This window comes from Taudactylus pleione, unplaced genomic scaffold (genome assembly GCF_031769625.1).
Source record: "Taudactylus pleione unplaced genomic scaffold, aTauple2 ptg000032l, whole genome shotgun sequence".
Lineage (NCBI taxonomy): Eukaryota > Metazoa > Chordata > Amphibia > Anura > Myobatrachidae > Taudactylus > Taudactylus pleione.
In genome coordinates, this window is record NW_028284434.1 from 140,647 (window position 1) to 161,913 (window position 21,267).

General features: G+C 41.3%; 1 protein-coding gene across 2 annotated transcripts in view; it reads left to right on the top strand.

The window, feature by feature from the left end:
* Positions 1 to 21,267, top strand: part of LOC148538899 (uromodulin-like) — a 146,096-nt gene that overhangs the window by 76,567 nt on the left and 48,262 nt on the right. For both annotated transcript variants that reach the window (XM_088451927.1, XM_088451928.1), the window contains 4 exons: positions 6,011 to 6,133; positions 6,524 to 6,701; positions 6,801 to 6,938; positions 13,175 to 13,189. In XM_088451927.1, coding sequence (XP_088308053.1) covers positions 6,011 to 6,133; positions 6,524 to 6,701; positions 6,801 to 6,938; positions 13,175 to 13,189 — 454 coding nt within the window. The remainder of the gene's footprint in view (positions 1 to 6,010; positions 6,134 to 6,523; positions 6,702 to 6,800; positions 6,939 to 13,174; positions 13,190 to 21,267) is intronic.

Below are 21,267 nucleotides of genomic sequence, written 5' to 3' on the forward strand. Positions count from 1 at the left end.
CCTCTCCTATAGGTTATTCCTCAGAAGGATCCTTGAGGACTATGCCTGCTGCTGTTGCTATGAGTGGATCTTCATCCCAGAATGGGACCAAGAGGAAGACTACTTGTAATGTATCCTCCAATAAACAATTAACTGTCAAACAATCGTTTGCAAGGGCAAACAAGTATGACAGCAATTACCCAGTTGCACAGTGGATTACTGATGCCATAACAGCTATCCTGGTATTAGATGTGTATCCAGTATCTGCCATTACTGCAGTGGGTTTTCAACAGTTAATTGAGGTGCTGTGTCCTCGCTACCAGATCCGTTCTAGATTCCACTTTGCTAGAACAGCAATTCCAAGTCTGTACAAGGACATTAAAAAAAAACCTTATTAATGTCCTTAGAAATGCAGTTTTCCACTTGACCACTGATATGTGGACAAGTGAGACAGGTCAAACTAAGGATTACATGACTGTGACAGCCCACTGTGTAGGTGAATTGCCTACAACAGCAACAGCAACATCTACCAAAAGACAGCTGATACAGAGACAGGCTACTCTTTGTATTACTGGTTTCACTAAGAGGCATACCACTACAAACCTCTTAGAAAAACTCAGGGAAATCATTGCTAAATGGCTTACCCCACTTGGACTCTCCTCAGGATTTGTGATTTCGGCCAATGCTACTAATATTGTGAGTGCATTACATGTGGGCGAATTCCAACATGTCCCATGTTTTGCTCACACAATTAATTTGGTGGTGCAATATTTATTAAAAAATTACAGGGGCATGCAGGAGATGCTCTCGGTGGACCACAAAATATCCGGACATTTTAGACATTCGGCAACCGCTTTTCAAAGATTGCATGATCATCCGGTACTGTTAAATTTGCCCTGCCACGAGCTGAAGCAAGAGCTAGTATCTCAGTGGAATTCTACCCTCTATTTGCTTCAGCAGATGGAGGAACAGCAAAAGGCCATCCAGGGCAATACAATGGCCTATGACATAGGCCGTGGAGGGTGAATGCACCTTAGTCAAGTGCATTGGAGAATAATTTCCATGTTGTGCAAGGTTCTCAAACCCTTTGAACTTGCCACATGTGAAGTTAGTTCAGACCTGCCAGCTTGAGTCAGGTCAGTCCCCTCATTAGACTTTTGCAAAAACAGCTGGAGAAACTGAAGGAGGAGCTGAGATGAAGCGATTGTGCAAGGTATGTCAGACTAGTTGATCAAGCCCTTGATTTACTTCTCCAGGATCCAAGAGTCGTCAATCTATTGAAATCTGAAAAATATATTTTGGCGACCATTCTGAATACTAGGTTTAAGTCCTACCTTGTGAGTTTTTTTTCCAACAGACCAAAATCTAAAACTATGCAAAGAGCTGTTGGTAAAAAAAATTGTCAGCTGCTGCCACACGTGAAACGCCATCATCTCCTCCTTCAGCTTCTGCAGCTGCCAGGAGAAAACTAAATTTTCCTTACAGATTGCCTGCTGGTGATGCAGATCATTCACCAAAAAATTACATCTGGTTGGGCCTAAGGGAACTGCCTACTAGTGACATGTATTCCATGATTATGTGTGATATGGTCCCCATTCACAGAATGGTGGAAAACTATTTCAGAGATAACATCCTAATAGGCATGTCAGACAGTCCCTTTCAGTACTGGCAGGAAAAAGAGGCAATTTGGAGTCCCATACACAAACTGGCTTTGCATTATTTAAGTTGCCCACCCTCCAGTGCGTACTCCAAAAGAGTTTTCAGTGCAGCTGGCAACCTTGTCAGTGATCGGCGTAGGAGATTACTTCCTCAAAATGTGAAAAAGATGATGTTCATTAAAATGAATTACAAATTCCATGAGGAAGACCTCTACCAGCAATTACATCAAACAATTACAGAGGTGCTTATGGTGGATTCCAGCAGAGACAAAATAATATTGTGTGAAGAAGAGGATGTACACACTGATGGGGATGACAAGGATGAGGGTAACAACAACTTGTAATGTAAAGAAAGTTTGCATATGGGATCATTTTCATTTCCATGTACAATGCACATTGGCAGCTTGTTTTATGGGGGGTCTAAACAAGCCAATCATTTCAGCCACAACTGGCAGTCTTTGTCACTGAAATGATTGGTTTGTTAAACTGTGAATGTCCTGTTTCATATACAACATAAGGGTGGGTGGGACATTCCAAGGACTATTCCATCTTGCACCTTTTTCCTTTCCATAATGTGCTGGTAGGGATATTGCTGCCTGACATTTTAAATTAATTTAACGGCTGGTTTAGGAACCAATGATTTGTTTTTAAATTAATTTATCAATTTTACAGCCAGGGGCTGCACCAATAAATTTATTTTTATTAATTATTCAGCAAGGGTTTGATTGATTTGCTTTTTTAATTTATTTATTATAAATTTTACAGCCAGGGGCTGCACCAAAGAATTGTTTTTAATGAATGTATTATTAATTTTATAGCCATGGGCTGCACCAACTATCAAAATTCAATTCTTCAATCCTCAAGGGTATCCCAACCATCATCTATGCACAGTCCTCAACTGTATTAATAATGAAACCAATCAGTGTTGAACCAGCAAGCTGGATGAAACCTTTTGGCCCTTCAACTAGATTAAAAAAATCAATATTGTGAGCTGTGAGGTGGTAAAAATTGACTGTAAATGAGTGGAAATAAATATGATTTTAGCTGTTTTTTTTTTTTTTTAGAAAAAATTCAGATCCATAACTCGAAAACAAAACACGGAGGTGAGGTTTTGGAAAAACCAATCCAGATCCAAAACCAGGGGAGAACCAAAACACAGGGGTCGGCGCACATCCCTAATTTTAAGCAGCTGCAGCCCAGCGATTTATTTCAACTGAACTATATCATTAATTGATTTTATGAGGATTATTAGTAGCACTAGTGCTTATTATTAGTGTGTATATACTGTATATATATATATATATATATATATATATATATATATATATATAATATACGATATATACATTTGAAGCATGTCTAATGCCAGTAAAGGCACTGTGTCTGTCATTCATTCATATAAAATGCCATTACCATTGTGCCTTCCTTTCAAAGGGACCCTCTGTGTTTCATTAAAAATAAGCCATTTTTGGAGCAGTGTATTGAGTGATCTTGTGGTCATTTGTTAAAAAAAGAATTAAACAAACTAAACTTGCTATCAGCACTGTGATTTGCAGAGTGAAGTGGCTGTTAATATCAACGCTGTGAGTCACAGTGTGAAGTGTCTTATTTAAAAAAAAAAAAAAGCTTATTTGTATTTTTATAAAACTTTTATGTGTTCAAGCAGGAAATGCAGTTGTACTGTGTTAAACAATAGTGCTCAGTAGGTGCTGTACCGCTGCTTTAATATTAGCACTGTGAGATGCAATGGGAGGTCTATCTTTTTTTTTTTTAAGGGATGAGCGGTTTCGGATTTCTGAAATCCGAACGCCCCCGATCCGAGTTTGTGCCATTTTTAACTCCAGCTGTGGACAGTGAAGAGGTAGGGTGGGGCTTTGCTGTGCTGGTGCTGCTGTTGTCCATAGTGTCTTTGTCCAAACTCCAAAGTCCTTAGGGGCTGGCTGGGCTGTGTTGTGCAGTGCTGTTGTCCCATAAAGGCTGTAGTCCTAAAGGGGTTCTATAGTGTTATCCAGGGGGTTCTCTGTCCATCAGGGGTGCTCCCCCTAAGTGCAAAAAAAAAATATTTTTTCTGTTTGTGTGCACATTAGCCGCACGTGCATCAACAAAGTAGCAGCGCCAAGCGTGCGCCTGTGTCATAAGTCAAGGACACGCTGGCTCATCTGTTGAAGGGTGGTGTAACCCTCAAAGTGCTCCAAAAAATTAAAAAAATATATTTTTCTGTGTTTGTGTGCACCATAGCCGCACGTGAATCAAGTCAACAATGTAGCAGCGCCAAGCATGTGTCTGTGCATTAAGTCAAGGGTGGCTGGCTTGTCTGTTGAAGGGTGGTGTAACCCCCAAAGTGCCAAAATTTTTTATATTTTTCTGTTTTTGTGACGTGTGCGCCTTAGCCGCACATGCATCAACAAAGTAGCAGTGCCAAGCGTGTGCCTGTGTCATAAGTCAAGGGCTGGCTGGCTCATCTGTTGCAGGGTGGTGTAACCCTCAAAGTGTCAGAACAAAAAAATATTATTTTTCTGTGTTTGTGACTTGTGTGCGGCACGCCTTTAGAGCACGTGCATCAACAAAGTAGCAGCACCAAGCGTGCGCCTGTGTCATAAGTCAACGGCCAACTGGCTCATCTGTTGAAGTGTGGTGTAACCCACAAAGTGCTGCAAAAAATAAAAATAAAATATTTTTCTGTTTGTGACTTGTGTGCGACGCGCCTTAGCTGCACGTGCATCAACAAAGTAGCAGCGCCAAGCGTGCTCCTGTGTCATAAGTCAACGGCCAACTGGCTCATCTGTTGAAGTGTGGTGTAACCCACAAAGTGCTGCAAAAAATAAAAATAAAATATTTTTCTGTTTGTGACTTGTGTGCGACGCGCCTTAGCTGCACGTGCATCAACAAAGTAGCAGCGACAAGCGTGCGCCTGTGTCATAAGTCAAGGGCCGGCTTAAAAAAATATATTTTTCTGTGTTTGTGTACGCCTTAGCTGCACATATCACTATCACATAAATAGAGGACAAAAGTTTGTCCAATAAAAATAAAATAGGGAAAGATCAAGAACCACTTCCTCCAAGTGCTGAAGCTGCTGCCACTAGTCATGACATAGATGATGAAATGCCATCATTGTTGTCTGCCAAAGCCGATGCCAAATGTTATAGTAGAGGGCATATAAAATCCCAAATACCAAAGTTCAGGAAAATGACCTTAAAAAATATATTTAAATCATCTGAGGAGAAACATAAACTTGCCAAAATGCCATTTACGACATGGAGTGGCAAAAAATGGCTAAGGTCCTTCCCTATGTTCATGACTAGTGGTTCAGCTTCACATGACGATGGAAGCCCTCCTCCCGCTAGAAAAATGAAACGAGTTAAGCTGGCAAAAGCACAACAAAGAACTATGCGTTCTAAGAAGATATCACAAATTCCCAAGGAGAGTCCAAGTGTGGCGGCGGTTGCGATGCCTGATGTTCCCAACATCTGACGGGAAGAGGTGGCTCCTTCCACCATTTGCACACCCTCTGCAAGTGCTGGAAATAGCACCCACAGTCCAGTTGCTGATTTTCAAATTGAAGATTTCACTGTTGAAGTACAACAGGATGAGGCTATTGTCATAAATGCAAAGGGTTATGCCAAGCGCTACACACTAATTATTATGTAATTATCACATGTGAACAAGCAGTAATAAGATGTTGTGCTTTACTAGTCAAAAACTTATAAAATGTACACAAATGGTATAGCATCAATGTGATGCTGATTATTAATGCAGGTATTGACAACAATGAGTGGCAATAAAGTGTGTATTGGTGAAAGGATTGGCTGATGATGTGATAAATATGATCTAACAGTATCTGTTGATGGCGAGTCCATGACCTTGTTTATGCTATGTACAGAGATACGGCGTCCCGTGATATCTTGGGAGGTCAGATGTAATATAGGTTAAAAAGTCCAATGGAAATTGATACTAAGTCTTACGTGATCAACGTTGCCCGGGATGTCTTCAGGCTGGAGGGGGGATGAGTGCCGCACGATCTGTGTGTTCCCGGTCCTGCTCTCCACGCCGGGTATCTGGAGTGACAGTGCACTTCTGAAAGAAGCCGCACACCACTCTGTCTGACTGAATTATAATTCATTTTAGATATTCCTTTTAGTATCTACTCAGGGTAGTCATTTCCTGGTTTATTGTTACTGGAATTTTTGGGAGGAGTCAGCTTCTCTGCAGCTGCATAGTCTACTAAGTAAAGAATCTCATATACAGTATATTCAATTCTATATATTAGGTCTACCTTGCTAGTTCAGCACCTGTAGGAACAATCATTTTGGTTTCTGAGCAAACTGTTGTCTTCATTCAATACAAATTTGAATTGTTTGTTTGTTTTTAACCAGATTTTCTTCCTCGTCACTGGACTTTACGGGAGCATTGATGATGCAGATGTCCTTGTTTATCGGAATATTGCAGCTGCCAGTTTTGGACACGTGTTTCATGTTGCACTTTCACAACTGAATAAAGTAATTAATCTACTAATATTTGGATTAACCAAAATAGCAAATAATATTTATTAACATAAAAAATGTTTTACTTTCACCCAGCAGTTCTACTCTCTTTTCCAACTGATTCACAATTAAATGTAATATTTTTATTTTGTCCCATCCAACTCCTATTTGATAATACATAGCACTACTGCATATGATGACACAGTACACAGGGTAATATACAGTATGACATCATAGTACATAGTACATATGGATTGAGGTAAATATGAGACATTCTTTATTGCAGAATGATATGTCCACTGTATACCTTAACTTAATTTGGTGTGGACGTTACTTTTTTTTTTGCCTATTTTGTAGAGCTAATAATGGAATGTTTCATCCCATAATGAACTTCATTTGTTGCAGGTATTTAATTACTTGGACTTCACACTTCCAAGACCTGCAAACAGCTCGGAGCATCTGTTCTCTGCGGAGTATAATGCTGGCAGTAATTCTGATAACTTCTCTATTGAAGATTATTTTACTGAACTATTAATAACCATGGATGGTGTCATCTATTCCATACAAGTTCTTGGGCCTGACTGTAAGTAGCAGGATTAATTTTATTCTGTTTTAAGGACCTCATAAAATACTGTTTGTCTTATAAATTACTTGCTATAAAATGGGTATTTATCCCTTGCAGCTTTTCCTCTTGAAATGAAAACAATTGTCTCAGAGGATTGGGGCTCTACGTACCTAGTGAACAATCCAGAAGCAGGAACATGGACTATAATTACCAATGCAGCCAGTCATTATTCTGTACGCGTGGAAGGGTTTACAGGTATTGTACTCTAATCTAAAGATTAGATACAGTTTTAATATTTTTATATTGTGTCTCTGTCAGAAAACATGAAAAATAACATCTGTAAATAATGTTGTCATCAGTCATGGGGTTATCTAATGACATGAAAAATATTGCACTCTTCTTTTCTATATAGTCGGTTATATAGAAATTGAGTGTATGAATTTACTATTACAGTACATGAATATGGTATGTTAACATAACAAAGATAAAAGCTTTCTCTAATACCATACTATACTTACCAACTAGAGATATGCGGTTTGGTTCTCCAGAAAACTGAATCCACCTGAATTTCATGAATCCAGACAGATCTGAGTCGCAGTTCTAATCTGAAGAGATCCGAATAAATCCGAGTTGCAGTTCTGAACTTTCAGTGGTTCAGAATTTGGATTTTATATCTGATTTTTGGGTTTTAGATTGCATAAATTATCTAATTTTAGCGGTTTGAAACACTTTATCAGTTTAAAAAAAAATCCATATCTAAATCCAAAATCAAAACACTTGAGGGTGGTTTTGCAAAATCAAAATTAAAACCAAAACATAAAGCTGCATCCAGATACAAAACCAAAACCAAAACCCTGGGGTCAGTGTACATCTCTACTACCAACCTTCCCCCTTCTGGCAGGACAGCTTTTTTTTTTAGGACTGTCCCACAATTAGGATGTTCATTCCAATTCCCAGTGGTGTTATGGGGCAGGAGTTCACACAGGGGGGGTTTCTGAGAACTGCCCTAGTGGAGCTTACAATCTATAAACAATCTATATTCCCTACCACATGTACACACATATACACTAGGATTATTTTTTGTCGGGAGCCAATTAACCTACCGGAATATGTAGAGGAAAAAATACTTGCAATTGCATGCACCCTCCAGGGTAACAGGATACCAAAATATCTCTTCCTTAATCCTCTCTGTTTATAATCCTGAATATTTTCTCTTTTTTTTTAATTTCTCCACTTTTCCCTTTCTTGATGGTGTTTTTACCGAATCCTTGGAAGAATGTCAGTATTTCCTCTCCGTATATGAGTATAAATATAAAAAATTGTGATAAGGGAATATATAGTGCAGTAGGTTTAATAATACGAGTAGTTAAAACATCCAAAAATTAGCAACAATCTTAGCCACAAACAAATAATAGGTAAAGCAGCATACCAGAGAGAATGGGGTGTTCACATATCACACCCCACCAAGCATATGCAAAAGTATTACCAGCAACCTCCCGGGTATAGGTACAGGGAATCCTTCTGAGTCAATGGCTTGCTTCACCTGGGTTACAGCCCTCCTTCACTCACCAACATGTTTCGGCACTGTGGGCCTTTGTCAAGGTGTAAGTCTCTAGAGGCCTCTTCTATTTATACCCTTATCTCCTCTCATGTTGGTTATTACCTCCTGTTGTCCCAATTTGCATAAATCACCTGTTGTCCCCGTTTGCATAAATCACCAGGTTAAATAACTTACCCTCACACCCCTCCCGCTACAGGTGTCTCGGGGGTAGCAAATGTATATTCTGGGCTATTAAATATCCACCATCATGTGTTCTCACGTGTGCACGTTACTTCCTGTTTCTGATCTTGTCTTAGTGACTCACCCCCTTCCACATAACGTCTCGTGTGTCCTTCAACACAGGGTGCATGTGTCGACATTGTCTAGGTGATTTTCAATAACAAAAACCCCTTGTCGCACATTATTCCATATCCGGGGATGAGTCGAGCGGCTCCATTGCCATGGTAGCCTCCCGACTCCTGCTGATGGAAAAATAGCTAGTTGTTCCCCTATCTATCATGTGTTGTGTAAAAAGCGCTCTATATCTAGGAGTGGTATAGTCTCACAGTATCTAAATCACAGTGTTCTCAGTCAACATCTATAAACACAATATTAAATATATAAAAGACATAATAAGATATACATAAAAAACCTATATGAATAAAAAAGGGGTAAAATTCATAAAAACACATTTTAACTCAAATTCTATATTTAATCCCGTAGGGACCAATGTGCTCAATTCATATATCCATTGCATTTCTGTCTGTGCTAACATCTGTTTTAAGTTATCAACTCTCCAATTATTCTGTATTAACTTGATGCCTATAACACTTTTCAATACCTGGCACCTCTTATGGCATTCTTTAAAATGTTTCGACAATGAGCGATTCTCATAGCCATTTTTTATGTTCTGGAGGTGTTCTACCCAGTGTTCTTTCAGCAGTCTCGATGTTCTGCCCACATACTGGAGACCACATTTACATTCCACTAAATATATATAATTCTTTGTATTACATGTAATAAATTCTGTTATATTAGGAAGGAAGTGACACAGATCTGAAGATGTTTTACGATATTTTAAACAATAAAGTTTTTAATATTAAATGAGTTTTTAATATTAGTAAAATCGAAATCAAGTTTTTAGACTTATGTATATATGTAGAAAATGGGGAGTTAATGACTAAGACTTACTGTAAACCAACAGCTAGCAACTCATACATTTCTACAAGGAGCAACCATCATCCTAGGTGGATAAAAAATGTCCCTAAGGGGCAAGTAAGTTGGATTCGACAAAACTGTACAGATATAAAAGTGTTTGAAGAACAAGCTGAGTACCTTAAACAAAAATTTGTACACAAGGGATATGAGGAAAATATCATAGACAAGTACATTGGCGAAGCTAAGATGATGGAAATAAATTATTTATTAATCCCGAGGGAGAAGGGGAATGTGGAGGAGTATCCTCTATCATTTATAACATCATTTAATGGCCAACACAAGGAGGTAGAAAAAATTGTAAAGAAATATTGGCACCTAATCCGTAGGGACCCGGAATTTGAACCAGTGATACCAAAAGAACCAAAATTCATATATAGGAAGGCTCATAATTTGAGGAAGAAGTTAGAATAGAGTGCCATCCCCCCTAAAAAATCATGAAGGTTCAAACAGTGGGTTTCCACAGATGTGGGTTATGCCTTATGTGCAGGAATCATGCCACACAAGCGAGTAAAGTGAATAAATTTAACTCAACTGCCACTAATAAAGCATATAATATAACAGAATTTATTACATGTAATACAAAGAATTGTATATATTTCGTGGAATGTGAATGTGGTCTCCAGTATGTGGGCAGAACATCGAGACCGCTGAAAGAACGCTGGGCAGAACACCTCCGGAACATAAAAAATGACTTTGAGAATCATTCATTGTCGAAACATTTTAAAGAATGCCATAGTAAGAGGTGCCAGTCATTGAAAAGTGGTATAGGCATCTAGTTAATACAGAATAATTGGAGAGTTGATAACTTAAAACAGATGTTGGAGCAGACAGAAATGCAATGGATATATGAATTGAGCACATTGGTCCCTAGGGGATTAATTAAAGAATCTGAGTTAAAATAGTTTTTATGAATTTTACCCCATTTTTATTCATACAGATTTTTTATGTCTATCTTATTATGTCTTTTATATATGTAATATTGTGTTTATAGAAGTTGACTGAGAACACTGTGATTTAGATACTGTGAGACTATACCACCCCTAGATATAGAGCGCTTTTTACACCACCCATGATAGATAGCGGAACAACTAGCTATTTTTCCATCAGCATGAGTCGGGAGGCTACCATGGCAATGGAGCCGCTTGACTCATCCCCGGATATGGAATCACGTGGGACGAGGGGTGTTTGTTATTTAAAATCACCTAGGCAATGCCGACACATGCGTCCTGTGTTGAAGGATGCATGCGACGTTATGCGGAAGGGGGTGAGTCACAAAGGCAAGACTGGAACAGGAAGTAACGTTCATTCCACACAGTGGAACGCATGCAAGAACACAGGATGGAGGACATTTGAACAGCCCAGAATATACATTTACTACCTCTGAGACAACTATAGTGGGAGGGGTGTGATGGTAAGTTATTATACCCGGTGATTTATGCAAACGGGGACAACAGGTAATTTGTGCAAATTTGGAGAACAGGAGGTAATAAGGGTATAAATATAAGAAGAGGCCACTAGAGACTTACACCTTCATATAGGCCCACAGTGCCGAAACATGTTTGTGAGTGAAGGAGGGCAGCAGTAACCCAGGTGAAGCAAGCCATTGACTCTGAAGGATTCCCTGTGCCTATACCCGGGAGGTTGCTGGTAATACTTTTGCATATGCTTGGTAGGGTGTGATATGTGAACACCCCATTCTATCTGGTACACTGCTTTACCTATTATTTGTTTGTGGCTAAGATTGTTGCAAATTTTTGGATGTTTTAACTACACATATTATTAAACCTACTGCACTATATATACCCTTATCATTTTTTATATTTATACTCATATACGGAGAGGAAATACTGACATTCTTCCTAGGATTTGGTAAAAACACCATAAAGAAAGGGAAAAGTGGAGAAAATAAGAAGAAAGAATTTTCAGGACTATAAAGAAAAGGATTAAGGAAGAGATATTTTGGTATTCTATAACCCATAGGGTGCGCGCAATTGCAAGTACTTTTTCCTCTACGTGACTAATAGTGGTATGTGACCACTCTGTTGTTATTGTGCTGCGTTATTGATTTGGAGTGCAAGTTTCTCAATATTTTTATTAACCTACCAATACATATCTGCATCATAGCACAGAAGTATTTGGCTCAATTCACTTCAAGGGAATGTGTGGAGTTTGTATATTCTCCCCAAACTTGCGAGGGTTTCCTCCCACAATCCAAAAATATGCTGGTAAGTTAACTGGCTCCCGACAAAAGTGTGTACATGTGATACGGAATATAGATTGTAAGTACCAGAGACTGATGTGAATGGGTGAAATATGCTGCTGAATATGTGTGCGCTATATAAATAACTGTAAAATAAATAAGCACATTTAAAATGGGGGTACAATGCAAATATTATGTATATAGCACAAAGGTGTAACTACTGTATATGGATAATATATGCTGCCTTCCTTCTGCATAGGGTAAGAAACATATGCTTTTCTCCAGCCAGATGCACATATATCTTCATAAGGTACAGTTCAGCTATGCAAAGTAGGAAGCAGATTTTAGTAATAGGGAACAGATAATCATTTGCTTAAAAACTAGGGAACATTGAATAGGGTTACAAGCATACTGTACTTGCCTACTTTTGCAGTCTATACTCGGGGAGAAATTCAGAGGAAAGACGCAGCTAAATAGATGGGGGGGGTGGCAATGTGCGTCATTAGGCCACGCCCCCAGTTGTTAATGCCACAAATCAAGGGGTCAATCAAGAGGGGGTATGGCGAATATGACTAGTTTCTGTAAAAATCATGTCATATTGACCCCACCCTCTCTCCATTGACTCACAATTTGCTGCATTATCCCCCCCATAGTGCCCACTTTGCTAAGAAGTGAGCAGGATATAGGAGGGCCGCCTACTCATCCGGAGGTCTGGGTACTGCCCATAAATTTGGGAGTCTTCTGTAACTTCCAGGAGAGTAGGCAAGTATGGTTACAACTTATAAGTCTTGCAATCCCTATTTTGTGATCCATGGAGCAAAGCTGAATATACCGTAATTAAGCAACCAACCATCATTTCCTTATATGTTGCCATATGCTGTGGAGGAAGGTATCTCTACAGCATTCACTATAAAAGAATGTGATTTTTCTTTACAAATACCCATAGTGTGCTATAACCACACCCCCTCTGCTATCGGGACCTCCAGTGTTGGGTGGTATGTAATATCGTCATATAGAAGTTTTATTTGGTGCCCATATATCTTCACAATACTATAATACATTTATCTTAACTCTCTGAAAGCTTGATCCAGGGGTGAACGCAATGCGATGTTTGTTCAGATGTCTCAGTATACCGACAGCAGTCATAGTGAGGATTTGGCCACAGAGTGATTGACAGTCCGGTAGCATTTATGGGAGGTAACAGGGGGGTCTTGTCAAAAACAGGTGTGTGTTGTGGGCATGTCATAGCCATCAACTGCACATTTACACACAGTTTCACTGGGCCTGTCAGTGTCTTAGCTCCAATGGACTTTCTGAGCCGATGTGCCTCTGATGGTGCGTCTATGTAAGAGCGGCATATTTGAGATGCAGGAGGTGGTTGTCTATGTGCAAAATTAATCGGCTGAGGCGTTAACGTCATTTCTCCGCTGTGATGTGTTTTGCGTCCACCTCTATATCAGGCCCTGGATCAATCAATAACAATATTTACTGCATCATCAAACAATTAATTTCTTGTTTTTCTTTTTCTTTCAGCTGTCCATATTTCATGTAAGTATCAAATTGTTATATTTCTTTTTTATAACACTACACATTTTCTGAAGACCAAATATGTTTCCAAATAAAATATAGGGGCATAGTTATCTATATTCCTGATTTACTCTAGCACCGATTATTATATATTTTTTATTGCTGTATAATGCTACAGTGATCACATTACATCCAGGATTGTAAACAGCATTCTTACCAGCCCATGCAAAATATGTGAGAATGTAGCCTATACTGTAGGCTACAATGGCTAACTCCATCTAAAGATGGCATTAGCTATCAGGGGCCAGACATCAGAATAATTAGCTTTTGCGAGCTTAGGGCCTGATTCAGAGCTGAACGCTCTAACCAGAGCGCTCGCTCTGAATCAGGGCCCTCCTCCATGAAAATGGAGCGGCCTCCTGGCCGCTCGCTTAGCTGTGGTGACCACCCACAGCATATGCGAGCGGCCAAAAAGATGGTCGCAATGGTCTTGACTATCGTGACCATCGGACTTGCGACGGAGACCCTGCGGTAATGTCTCCCTGCCGCAAGCCCTGGAGTGATTTTGGCTCTATCAGAGCCAAAATCACTCCCACTGACATCACTAGTGATGTCAGTGGGGCCGGCTTCAGACGGTAGGTGTTCCCTTGGGAACGCCTCCGTCTGGCAGGCATGCCCCCGGCACGCCCACCAAAGGGGGCATGCTGTCAATCAACATCGACAGCACAGCCCCTTTGGTGCGAGACCCGGAGCGATGGAAAGCCCGTCGCTCGTCTGGTCTCGCGCATGCGCACGACGGAGCTCCCTCCATCGTGCACATGCGCAGTGGGGAACATCGACCCGCTTGCGAGCGGGTCTGAATGACCCCCTTAGTGCTTTCACCATTTTGCAGCCCCCATAGATATTTTTTGATCAAAAATGGAGGGACCAGACCAAATTACTTCTATAGTTGCTGCAGTAAAGTGACTCCTTCTTACATTCTGGGAATACATTTTGTGGTAATCATCTTAAAACAGCTGAATTGTGTTGATAAAATATGCCACAATGTAATATAATAATCAGTAGCATTCTAGATAGTGGCCTGCATTAAAATTGTATTTTAATTTTATATAATAATAATTTTTTATCCTTGTACTGTACACTAACTATATTGCTTAACAGTCAGTATCAAAAAAACTCATTATCAAAATGTTTAATTGGCTGGGATATGAATACACCATGATGTATTTTATTATAGAATACATTATGCAGTTTAGATTGACTCTGCAGCAGTGAATTTGTGCAGCTGGCCTGAAATCGCTGTGTGAATTGACCCAAAACATCTCCCCGGTGATATTAAAATCCAGTTGAAATTAATAAAATTATATTATTGTACACATTGGTAACTATGATTAGTGAATGATTGCTATTGGCATGTGCATGCAATAATCTAGTAACAACACTTTTGGGTAGTAATGTGTTCTAAAAGTGATCCAACTTAAAGTACAGTACACCACTTGACTTAATCTCATCAGTGTCCGACTGAGGCATGAAGGGGCCACCATTAATAATACAATGGTAGGGGGCCAATGAACAATGAAGTATTGGCAGTCACCAGAAAGAATTGGCCAGTTATGTTTATAAAAGCATGTACATTATATGCCAGTGTATGAGACACACAAGATATGCCTGTGTATGAGACACACCTGTGTATGAGACACACCATATACGCCTGTGTATGAGATGCACCAGATACGCCTGTGTATGAGACAAACCAGATATGCCTGTGTAGGAGATACACTAGATAAGCCTGTGTATGACACACACCATATACGCCTGAGTATGAGACACTGAAGATAGACCTGTGTATGAGACACACCAGATAGACCTGTGTATGAGACACACCAGATAGACCTGTGTATGAGACACACCAGATAGACCTGTGTATGAGACACACCAGATAGACCTGTGTATGAGACACACCAGATACACCTGTGTATGAGACACACCAGATACACCTGTGTATGAGACACACCTGTGTATGAGACATACCAGATACGCCTGTGTATGAGACACACCAGATACGCCTGTGTATGAGACACACCAGATACGCCTGTGTATGAGACACGCCAGATACGCCTGTGTATGAGACACGCCAGATATGCCTGTGTATGAGACATACCAGATACTCCTGTGTATGAGACACACCAGATACGCCTGTGTATGAGACATACCAGATACTCCTGTGTATCATATACACCAGATACACCTGTGTATGAGATACACCTGTGTATGAGACACACCAGCTACACCTGTGTATGAGACACACCAGATATGCCTGGACACCAGATATGCCTGTGTATAAGAAACACCAGATACGCCTGGATACCAGATACTCCTGTGTATCATATGCACCAGACACACCTCTGTATGAGACACACCAGATACACCTGTGTATGAGACACACCAGATACGCCTGGACACCAGATATGCCTGTGTATAAGATAAACCAGATACGCCTGTGTATAAGATACACCAGATACGCCTGGATACCAGATACTCCTGTGTATCATATGCACCAGATACACCTGTGTATGAGACACACCAGATACGCCTGGACACCAGATACGCCTGTGTATAAGATAAACCAGATACGCCTGTGTATAAGATACACCAGATACGCCTGGATACCAAATACACCAATGTATGAGATACACCAGACACACCTCTGTATGAGACACACCAGATACACCTATCTATGAGACATACCAGACACACCTCTGTATGAGACACACCAAATACACCTGTTTATGAGATAAACCAGATACCCCTGTTTATGAGACACACCAGATTCACCTGTGTATGAGACACACCAGATGCACCGGTGTATGAGACACACCAGATACGCCTGGACACCAGATACGCCTCTGTATGAGATACACCACATACGCCTGTGTATGAGATATACCAGATACGCCTGTGTAGGAGACACACCAGATACGCCTGTGTAGGAGACACACCAGATACGCCTGTGTATGAGACACACCAGATACGCCTGTGTATGAGACACATCAGATACGCCTGTGTATGAGATACACAAGATACGCATGTGTATGAGATATACCAGATACGCCTGTGTATGAGATACACCAGATACGCCTGGATACCAGTTACACCTGTGTATGAGATACACCAGATATGCCTAGACACCAGATACACCTGTGTATGAGACATACCAGATACTCCTGTGTATGATATACATCAGACACACCAGTGTATGAGACACAACAGATACACCTGTGTATGAGACACACCAGATACGCCTGTGTATGAGACACACCAGATACGCCTGTGTATGAGACACACCAGATACGCCTGTGTATGAGACATACCAGATACTCCTGTGTATGAGACACACCAGATACAGCTGTGTATGAGACATCCCAGATACTCCTGTGTATCATATACACCAGATACACCTGTGTATGAGACACACCAGATACACCTGTTTATGAGACACACCAGATATGCCTGTGTATAAGATATACCAGATACTCCTGTGTATCATATGCACCAGACACACCTCTGTATGAGACACACCAGATACACCTGTGTATGAGACACACAAGATATGCCTGGACACCAGATACGCCTGTGTATAAGATAAACCAGATACGCCTGTGTATAAGATACACCAGATACGCCTGGATACCAGATACGCCTGTGTATGAGATACACCAGACACACCTCTGTATGAGACACACCAGATACACCTATGTATGAGACACACCAAATACACCTGTGTATGAGACACACCAGATACGCCTGTGTATGAGATACACCAGATACGCCTGTGTATGAGATACACCAGATATGCCTGGATACCAGATACGCCTGTGTATGAGATACACCAGATATGCCTGGATACCAGATACACCTGTGTATGAGATACACCAGATATGCCTAGACACCAGATACACCTGTGTATGAGACATACCAGATACTCCTGTGTATGATATACATCAGACACACCTGTGTATGAGACACACCAGATACACCTGTGTATGAGACACACCAGATACACCTGTGTATGAAACACACCAGATACGCCTGTGTATGAGACACACCAGATACACCTGTGTATGAAACACACCAGATACGCCTGTGTATGAGACATACCAGATACTCCTGTGTATGAGACACACCAGATACAGCTGTGTATGAGACATCCCAGATACTCCTGTGTATCATATACACCAGATACACCTGTGTATGAGACACACCAGATACGCCTGGACACCAGATACGCCTGTGTATGAGATACACCACATACGCCTGTGTATGAGATATACCAGATACGCCTGTGTAGGAGACACACCAGATACGCCTGTGTAGGAGACACACCAGATACGCCTGTGTATGAGACACACCAGATACGCCTGTGTATGAGACACATCAGATACGCCTGTGTATGAGATACACAAGATACGCCTGTGTATGAGATATACCAGATACGCCTGTGTATGAGATACACCAGATACGCCTGGATACCAGTTACACCTGTGTATGAGATACACCAGATATGCCTAGACACCAGATACACCTGTGTATGAGACATACCAGATACTCCTGTGTATGATATACATCAGACACACCAGTGTATGAGACACAACAGATACACCTGTGTATGAGACACACCAGATACGCCTGTGTATGAGACACACCAGATACGCCTGTGTATGAGACACACCAGATACGCCTGGACACCAGATACGCCTGTGTATAAGATAAACCAGATACGCCTGTGTATAAGATACACCAGATACGCCTGGATACCAGATACGCCTGTGTATGAGATACACCAGACACACCTCTGTATGAGACACACCAGATACACCTATGTATGAGACACACCAAATACACCTGTGTATGAGACACACCAGATATGCCTGTGTATGAGATACACCAGATACGCCTGTGTATGAGATACACCAGATATGCCTGGATACCAGATACGCCTGTGTATGAGATACACCAGATATGCCTGGATACCAGATACGCCTGTGTATGAGATACACCAGATATGCCTAGACACCAGATACACCTGTGTATGAGACATACCAGATACTCCTGTGTATGATATACATCAGACACACCTGTGTATGAGACACACCAGATACACCTGTGTATGAGACACACCAGATACACCTGTGTATGAAACACACCAGATACGCCTGTGTATGAGACACACCAGATACACCTGTGTATGAGACACACCAGATATGCCTGTGTATGAGACACATCAGATATGCCTGTGTATGAGATACACCTGTGTATGAGACAAAAGAAATATCCCTGTGTTTGTGGCACAACAATACGACTGTGTAATGATACACACTAACTACAACTGTGAATGAGTTGCACCAAGAAATATATAGGTTCCCAAAATTTTTCCTAACATTTCATTACTTTTCTGCCTAAGTCATAGTGTATATCCTGATCCCAGCATGCAATGCTGCTACTCTTTATTTCAGCTCCCACACCCTTATTTCTTCATGCTGTTCCTACCACAGACTGAACCTTTTTCTCCATTCCCTATCCTGCTCCCACTCCCTTACTTCATCTAGCTGTTCCCACCATGCTCTGCTCCTCTTCCTCCATTCCCCATCCTGCTCCCACAAAATAACCTGTTAATGCTGCTTCCACTGTGGTGGATCCTTCATTTCTATTCTCTCTTCACCCATCCCTTTACTTCTCCATGCTGCTACAACAGTATACTGCTACTTTTCCTCCATCGCCATCCTTCTGCCACTCCCTTACTTCTCCATGCAACTACCACAATGCATTTCTTTTTTTTCTCCATCCTCTATCCCAGTAGTTCGCAAACTCGGTCCTCAGGACCCCACATAGTTCACGTTTTCCAGGTCACCCAGCAGGTGCACAGATGTATTCATTACTCACTGACACATTTGAAAAGTCTACAGGTGTAGATAATTATATCACTTTTAATTCTATGAGGAGACATGGAAAACATGCACTGTTTGGGGTCCTGAGGACCGAGTTTGAGAACATGTGCTCTATCCTGAGCTCACACTGTTACATTCCATGCTGTTCCTACCATGCTTGTCTTTCATTCTTTATCCTGCCCAGCACCCTTACTTCTCCATGCAGGTTCCATCATGTATTGCTCATATTCCTCCATTCCCTATCCGGGACCCAACATGGCTGATTTAACTTTTTTATTCTCTATCCCATTTTCACCCCCTTACGTCTCCATGCTGCTACAACAATACACTGCTCCTCTTCTCTATGCAATTACCACCATTCACTGCTCCTCTGCCTCCATGCTCTATCCTCTTCCCACTCCCTTACCTTCTCCTACTACATTACTTCTATATGCAACTTGGACCTTGCTCTGCTCCTTTTCCTCCATTTTTTATTCTCCTTCCCCTTACAGATGTGTCCTCATACATTCTTTCTGCAGTCGTGCCAAACAGCCCCTCTTAGGCACCAGCTCCCCTGCAACTGTGCTAGAGCCAGGTGTTTTTCATCAAAGAATGCATCTAGGATGCACCATGAGACTGCTGATTAATTTGATATATGACACTTGTACATCTCATCTGTGTGTGACTGAGTCTCTGAATCTGTATACAGAGTGCTATGATGTAGCAGCTGCCGCTTTTTTCCCACACCAAGCTCCACTGTGCCTCATTTACAGACTCAGTCACAAACAGTTATAAAAGTGCCATATATCAAATTAATCAGGATAAGTCTCCTAGTACATCAAATAGTGACTAAGATGAATTTTTCGAGTTAAAATATGCCCAGCGCTAGTGGTTCACTCACGCCAGGCATCTCGTGCCACATGGCATATTAACGTTAGATGTATAAGGACACATCTGTACTTCTCCATGCTGCTCCCACCAAGCACTGCACCTTTTCCTCAAGTTTCTACCCTATTCCCACACCCTTACTTCTCCATTCTGCTGTTATCATGCAATTATCTTTACTCCATTCACCGTGCTGCTCCAACATCCTTAATTGTCCATGATTCTCCAACCAAGCCTGATCCTACTTTTTTTTCTTTATCCATTTTCAACCTCCTTATTTCTCCATGCTGCTCTATTAATGAACTACACCTCTTCCTCCATTGAAATCCTTCTCTCACTCATTTACGTATCCATGCAACTCTCAACAAGCACAATTCCTTTTCCTCCATTCTCTCTCCTGCTCCCACATCCTTAATTGCCCATTCTGCATCCACCATGGCTGGTCCTCCTTTTCTATTCTCTATCTTGTTCCTACCTCCTTACTTCTCCATACTGCTCCCACCAAACACTGCACCTTTTCCTCCATTAAACATCTTTCTTGCACACCCTTACTTCTCCATGCTACTCCCACCATGACTGATCCGCCTTTCTTATTCTCGGTCCTTTTCCCATCCCTTTTTTTTCTATGCTGTTCCCACCAAGCACTGCACCTTTTACTCCACTGTCTATCTGTCTCCAACTTCCTTACTTCTCAAATCTTCTATTCCCTTGTGCTGCTCTTCTTCCTCCATACCCTATCTTTCCACTGAGCCTTACTTTTCCATGCTGTTCCCACCGAGCACTTCTCCTCTTCCTCCATTACCACCCTTCTCCTCCTACATTACATCTCCATGCAACTTGCCCCATGCACTGCTCTTTTTCCTCCATTCTCTCTCCTACTCACACACCCTTGCTTCTCTAAACAGCTCCCACTGTGTGTTACTCTTCTTCTATCATGCTCCCTCCTGCTTCCATATCCTTAATTGTCCATGCTGCTATGCGCTCGCAAGCAGGTCAATGGCCGGGCAGTGCACACGCACGGCATGCATGTGCCCCGGAGTCAGCGAGAAATCACTTACTCCAGTGCTCGCATCCAAAAGGGGCGCTTGTCGATATTGATAGACAGCTCGCCACATTTGGTAGGCGTGTCGTGGGGGGGCAGGCCAAACTGAAGTGTTCCCAAAGGAATGCCGTTTGGGGGTTACCCCACTGACATCATGATTGATGTCAGTGGTGAGTTTCTGGCTCTATTAGAGCCACATTGTCGGGATGCTGAACATATCCTGTGCATTGTTACTGTGTTATTCTGAG